The sequence below is a fragment of the Centrocercus urophasianus genome, unplaced genomic scaffold (genome assembly GCF_019232065.1).
Source record: "Centrocercus urophasianus isolate 14NV4802_14NV808 unplaced genomic scaffold, USGS_Curo_1.0 seq_9, whole genome shotgun sequence".
NCBI lineage: Eukaryota > Metazoa > Chordata > Aves > Galliformes > Phasianidae > Centrocercus > Centrocercus urophasianus.
The window spans coordinates 35,288,306-35,295,020 of NW_024885532.1; the positions used below are offsets into that span (position 1 = coordinate 35,288,306).

At 49.3% G+C, this 6,715-nt stretch overlaps 1 protein-coding gene across 2 annotated transcripts in view; it reads left to right on the top strand.

The window, feature by feature from the left end:
* The first annotated feature begins 1,608 nt into the window (after positions 1-1,608).
* The window catches only part of GUCY1A2 (guanylate cyclase 1 soluble subunit alpha 2), a 126,920-nt gene continuing 121,813 nt past the window's right edge, over positions 1,609-6,715 (top strand). For both annotated transcript variants that reach the window (XM_042839019.1, XM_042839020.1), the window contains exon 1: positions 1,609-1,875. In XM_042839019.1, coding sequence (XP_042694953.1) covers positions 1,609-1,875 — 267 coding nt within the window. The remainder of the gene's footprint in view (positions 1,876-6,715) is intronic.

Sequence of the window (6,715 nt, forward strand, 5' to 3'; positions counted from 1 at the left end):
TGAAGTATATTGTTATTAACAAGAGAGGAGGAAAGACAGAGGAGGCTCATGTGTGAATTAACTTTCAAGCAAAGACATCTCAGATTCCCGCCCTAGTGCTGCTGAAGGAATTACCAGGGCTGCAAAAGAAAGTCATTCTGCATCCCAAGTGTACTATTTATAAGACAACAGAAGGCAGCACGGACCACCCTGGCTTTTTGATACATCCTTTCAAGCCACAGGCTTCAAGCTGCAGAGATTTAAGAACTGTGCCATGACAAAAGGAGCTCCACTGTTTCTCTTCCTCTATAAATTTCTAGATAAATAAGAAAATTGAAACAGAAACCTGGTGAGCCGAGAGACGGTGGCTCTGAAAGGAATGCCCTGTTGAAATCTGTGATTTAAGCCTTGTCCTCTCTGAGAGCCGCCTGCCTGGCCTTCCAAACGTGGGTGTGCAGTGTGGACTGCCTTGGGCTATCCCCCAAAGCTGCTCCAGGCCTGTGGGTGTCTTCTCAATCTCTCAGGTGGGTTTTCATCAAGGCTGCACTCAGATATTTCAGTGGATGAGGTGGTAAAATGTATACTATAACACAGGAGGCAGGCAGGGGAAGAACGATCCTAAAAGGATTGCTTTTAAAGAAAGCTTTGTTTGACAGAAGATGAATTAATGACAAGTTTCTTTCCTGATGGCTGGATGAAGCACTACCACCGAGGGCACGTTTCCTTTGGTCTTTCCGCAGTACATGGGTCTATCCATGCTGCCACGGTACTCTCACGCTTCCTTCACCCCAGCTGTGTGGGCAGGGAGGGCTGGGAAAAGAGAGCCCTGACACTGCCTTATGGGTGTCATCCTACATCCAAACTCCTCTGCTTTGTTTCCTGCACTCCTCTCCTTTTTCCTTTAGCTGGATTGTAACATAGAGAATGCGTTCAGTTCCTTTTCTTGGATGTGACCCACAACGTCAGACCCGAAAAGAACTTTTTCCTCTGAAAACTGACGGCAGCCCTTTAGCATTCTCCTATTTTTAATACCATCCATTTCCCCGAGGTTGAGCGGTGCCGTTCAGTGAAGCTCTCCGGCGGCGGGCGCTCAGGGCCGCCCTTCCCGGCAGCCCGGGCTCAGGGAGCTGTCCAGCACCGCCACGGGCCCGGAGGCGGCGGGGCCGGGCACGGCCGGAGCGGTGCGGGGACACCCTCGTAGCGCGGGGACATCCCCGTAGCGCGGAGAGGGAGCGCGGAGCAGCGCGGTCAGGGAGGGGGGATGCTGCCGGGCCGCGGCGTGCGAGAGGCGGCGAGAGGGGAGGGGAGAGGCGGGAGGAGGAGGAGGAGGAGGAAAGGGCTCCAAACAACACGTGATTCCCGCGAAGCAGCGAGGGAGCCGGGGGAGGGGAGAGCGAGGGAGGGCGGCCGAGGCAGAGGAGGGCAGCCGCCGCCGCCGCTTTAAAGCCTCCCGGCGAGCACCCGCGGCTCGGAGCGGCGCGGCGAAGCGCGGAGCCGAGAACGGCCCCGGGGCGCCTCCGCCGCCGCCCCCCGCCGAGGGGCTCCGCGGCCATGCGAGGCGGCCGCCCTCGCGGCCCCGCGGCCCCGCGCTGCCCGCCGCTGCGCTGAGTCCCGCCAGCCCGCGGCACCATGTCCCGCCGCAAGATCTCCTCCGAGTCCTTCAGCTCGCTGGGCTCCGACTGTCCGGAGACCAGCCCCGAGGAGGAGGGCGAGTGTCCGCTGTCCCGCCTGTGCTGGAACGGCAGCCGCAGCCCTCCCGGCCCCGCCGAGCCACCCCTCGCCTCCGCCGCCGCCGCCGTCGCCGCGGCCAGCGCCGGGGCTCGCCGCGCTCCGCGCCGTCGGCGGGTCAACCTGGACTCGCTGGGCGAGAGCATCCGCCGCCTGACGGCCCCCGCGGTGAGTGCTCTGCATCCGCCCGGCCTCCTCACGCGCGGTTCCTGGCGGCTGTTCCGCGGGGCCGGCTCCGCGCCCGAGCCCCAGCGCGATGTGCGGAGCTCCCCGGCCTCTGCCCGGCCCGCTCGGGCGGCGGGATGCTGCACAGGGCTCGGCAGCCGCGGCGGGAGGCACACGCTGGCCCGCTCCACTCTTCCAGCCGAGTTCTCGGCATTAGGATCTGATGTCAAAAGTGCTTATTGCCAGCTGGTGTTAGCAGAAATTCTGTAGGAAAAGTTATGCACGTCTGTGTATGGTTAGTATGCTCGTTCTTTACCACAGAGGAGATGTGAACTTCTTGCGTTGGCAGGGTTTTTTTTTGTAGGGCTTTTCCTTGCTGAACAAGGTGAAAAGAAAGTTTTTGTGTTCCGCTCAGAAATATTGCAGCAACAGATTTCTCTGTGCCTCTCCGATGCTCTGGCATTGTAGAGGGAGCAGTCTGAGGGTGCTTTGTGGTCTGTGATTGATGGCTTTGTCTCCAGCTGCACCTGTAGCTGAGAGGCAGCGAAGCAGTGCGTATGCCACAAAGAACAGAATTGGTGCTGAACGTGTGAGGTGTGCAGGCACTGCTGTGGGTGACTGCAGTCCGCGGCTCCGGAGCTGCGCTGGCTGTGTGTGCAATAGGAGCTCGTTCTCCAGCACTGTGTTACAGTCCTGTCTCTGTGACCATCACCACATTTTCCTCAGGAAGTTCCAGCTGTAAGGGAACGCTTGCTGCTTGCTGAGATACCTTAACGTGCTCAGGTATAGAATGTAGACTGCAACAAGTAGCCTAATCTGCACGGCAGTCACATCTGCTGAATTTGGTGGCATTGCAGTATCCTTTTGGCTTTTTCTTACTCAGCTTTGGAGATGACTTCTGAGTCTCATCACCATCTGCTGTCGGTGTGCTTTGCTTTTCATTCCTCTTTTCTGTTTCCTTGCTCGAACAGGCTGGATCCGAGCAGCCAGGCTGCCTAATGGGGGAAGTTAGCGGTGCATGACCGAGCTGGCAGCCGTCCGCTTCCAGCCAAGACTCCTCTTTCCCATTGATTTGTTACCTCCCCACTGGGAACCTGGGCTTGTCATGCTGAAATTAATAGATGGTATCTCAGGTGACTTGCCTTGTTTTAGTACCGAAAAATGAAGCTATTTAATTTGATAATGATGCAGGGGTATAATTAGAGCATGTGTTACCCGAAATATTGGAAGTATTCTGAAGTAGCTCAGTGCAGTATTTTTAGATAACCTTAGTGTTTGCATTTTCCCTTCGGCTGTTACCTCCTGAAGCAATAAGACAACCACAGCTTTACAGCTTTCATTCATTGTTGAATTTGTTTGAAAAAATACACACGTTCTGTGAATTGAGATATGAGAAAACTTCGGTCAGTCTGAGTCCTCCTTCCTTCCTGCTCCTGGGGAAACTGTAGCTCAGAATGCAAAAATTTCATCCCACCTCACCTCCATGTCCCAAGAAACGGTTACCACTGGTTTCCTTAGCAGAAAACTGTAACAATTTTTACCGCTGTATCAATCTTTCTTTATGTTGATTTCAATATGTGATTCATATGATACAGAATGTTCCCAAACTCCTTTTATTATCTTGGCACTGTAACTACTGCTTCATTCTACCTTGCACATTTTGGCATCAGGCAGTGGCATTCACACTGGAAATGTTACAATGGTGCCATCCTGGTACAAGAAAGGAATCTGTTTCTCATCTTTTCGTTCTTGACTCCAACACATCGCTCTTCAGGTGCTTTGTTGTTTTGGTGCCTTTTTAAAATCTTTTTGAGAAGCTTTTCTGTGATGCTGAATATATGTGTTCTTGCAACAAGTCCGGCTACCATCTGTCTGACACTCAGAATCTGATCTTTTTCTCACATCCGTTGATCTAAATCAAGAATAACCTCAGTTAGAAGTTAAAAGCTGACACTGGCTGTACAATTAGTGTCACATGAGAGTAATTCCCCTTATTTTTAAAATTTGAAAGCAAATCGTAAGGGTGCAAATAGAACTGTTCTTTCTGAGTGAACATCTCTAATACTTTTACACAGATGTAGGTATGTCTTCATTCCGTAATTCTATGAAGATCTCTGTTAAGTAAGGAAGCACTAATGTACGCATGAGTGTGTGTGAATATATATATACTACAGATCTTGCCTACAGTAACTCAGCATGTGCATTTTAGCCTTAATGTGGCAGCAATTCGTTCCTATCCAAGTGCTTGCAAAGTTGAAGGGTGCTACAGGTTCCTGATGCCGATTCCTAATTTTGTTCTTTTCTTTGGTAACAGTTGGGATTGAGAGGCTGAGTCAAAATTTCTCTCTGTTATCTCCACTGATAAAAATGCTCTGTGTGCACCTGATGCTGCAGAGATGTGTGCAAAGAGAGCTCAGGGGTGATGTTCTTTCAATTCAACAGGAGCAGGGGCTGCCAAGCGCTGTTCTGGGATGTGCAGAGCCTTGATGTGAGATGCAGGAAGGAGCCTTCAGGCTGAAGGAGCTGCACAGTAGCAAGGAGCAGAGCAGCAGGGGGCTGTGCAAGAAGGCTGGCCCTTAGAAGTGGTAGTGCAAAAGCGTGCATGAACATACAAGCATGTCCTGTGCAGTGCATTCGTGAGCATGGGTACGGCTGTACAGCCAGTGGAAATTGCATCGTATATCATTTGCGGTGCTGCTCTCAAATGTAGCTGTGGTGTGACTGCGCAAATACTGCTTTTTGAAAAACAATGGGGAGAAAAAGTTAACAAGTGAAGCTCTACACTGCAGATTGTAACCCAGCCCCTCTGCTTGCTCTGGGAGGACAGCTTCCAGCACCTTCCAACATGTGTTATTGCAACTTCTGTCTCAAGTGTGTCTTCAGAGATTTTCCTGCAGTTGTTATGCTAGAGGATGGAGGGGTCTGACCTTGAGTCACCACAGGGTGATTTTATCTTCCTGGTGATTCTTAAACATTTCCTGACATACTTGGATGGCTGAAGGAAAGACACCACCCATTTGAAATTGCTCCCCCAAACCCTCTCTATTTTAACAGCCAGAGATGAGAGGATGGAGGGCTTCTCTCTCTACCAAAGCAGCTGCACAACTTGGTGAAAAGTTTGTGGTGTGGTGGGCAGGTGAGCAGAGCTCCCCATGCATCCTATATGGGCGTTGCTGAGCAGGGTGCAGCCAACGGAAGGAGAAGGGCAGCTTCTGGCCGCAGCTGCACCGCGCGCACTGCAGCCCGCATCCCACTGACCTGTTGTGCACAGGGAGCTGCAGCCAGAGGGATGAGGATCACAGCCCAAAGGCTCAGGGCGACCATGCCTGGCACCTGGGTGTGCAGGGGGTGTTTTCTGGGACCAAACACAGCTGCTTGGTGCAATACATGGCACAATACATGTCCAAATGCATGTCACAAGCAGACTGAATGATAGTTTTCTTTTAATTCTAGCTTTACTGTTGTGTTCTATTTTAAAGGATTAATTTTACACCCACAATGACATAAATTTTGAGTGATTATAACTAGAGTTGATGATGCTATGAGCTGTAAATTACCAACATCAATTTTTCTGCCTGTAAGGGCTCTGCTATGTGGGAATGATATCCTGGCACTGGTGGATGTGGTTTTATTCTTCAGAAATGCCATTTATTTTCTCACTAAACTCTAGTTCTTTGCAGCAATTTTCACATTTGCTCCAGTTCCATCTTGACTTGTATCCAATCCCAGGCTGAAAATAAAATCAAAACCAGAAAAAAAAAAAAAAAAAAAAGAATAATTTGTCACTGGTTTGAAAACTCAAATACTGTGCTCCCATCTCAGGGGCACAGATTACCCTGAAGGAGCTGAGAGTTCCTGGGCGCGCGTTCAGAAGAGGCTGTGTACCCCGAAGCATTGTGCTGATCCTTCTGGAAAGAGAATTACAGCATGACACAGCGTTAGGCTGACTTACATTTCTGGTCCATTTTATTTTCTGAATGGCCCATGCAACAAATCTCTTGAACTATAAACATTATTAAGTGGGAATCGCTTCTGGTATACTTCTCTCTTCATGCAGAGTTATTCCCACTGTCCTTTAAAGGCTTGAATGAAGACACATTAAACTTCTTGTGAGGAAGTTGCTACTGGCTGCTGCCAAATAGTTTGAATTTAAGAATTGTCTTTTTTGAATACAGCCTTCTTCCTGACAATGGGAAAGAAAAAAAAGAACCTGAAGACTACCCCTAAAGTTATTGTGTGGGCTGTTAATGGTGTCACTGCTGAAACTTCGACTTGTTGAATTGTAGCTGAGAATCTCTCAGGGAATTTCAGCCTTGGCAAATGAAATATTTCAAAAACAATTTAGCTGTGCCCGAAGGACTTCAGCTTTTACTGACCTCAGTTCAGTTCTGTTTGGGGTGAACTTGAGCATTTCACATCCAGTACTCAGACCCAACCACGGTGATGGATGCTTTCTTAATGTTTGTGCAGTCCTGGACTGAAACCTCAATTTTTCAGTTCTTGGAAAAAAAGCATTTCTTAGAAAACATTCATACTTTTCAGGCATCTCTGTGGCCTGGAAGCAGAGACCACGTCAATATATGACCCTAAATTGCAGTGTGCAGTCACAGCTACATAAAATTGAGAGTGAATGTCCTTCATTCACATTCTGCTCCAGCAGAGAGGTACCACTTTACAGCAGTTCAATGTAGCCCTGGTGAAACTTGGAAAGTCAGCAGATAAGCCCTTTTTTCTTTTCTTTTCTTTTCTTTTCTTTTCTTTTCTTTTCTTTTCTTTTCTTTTCTTTTCTTTTCTTTTCTTTTCTTTTCTTTTCTTTTCTTTTCTTTTCTTTTCTTTTCTTTTC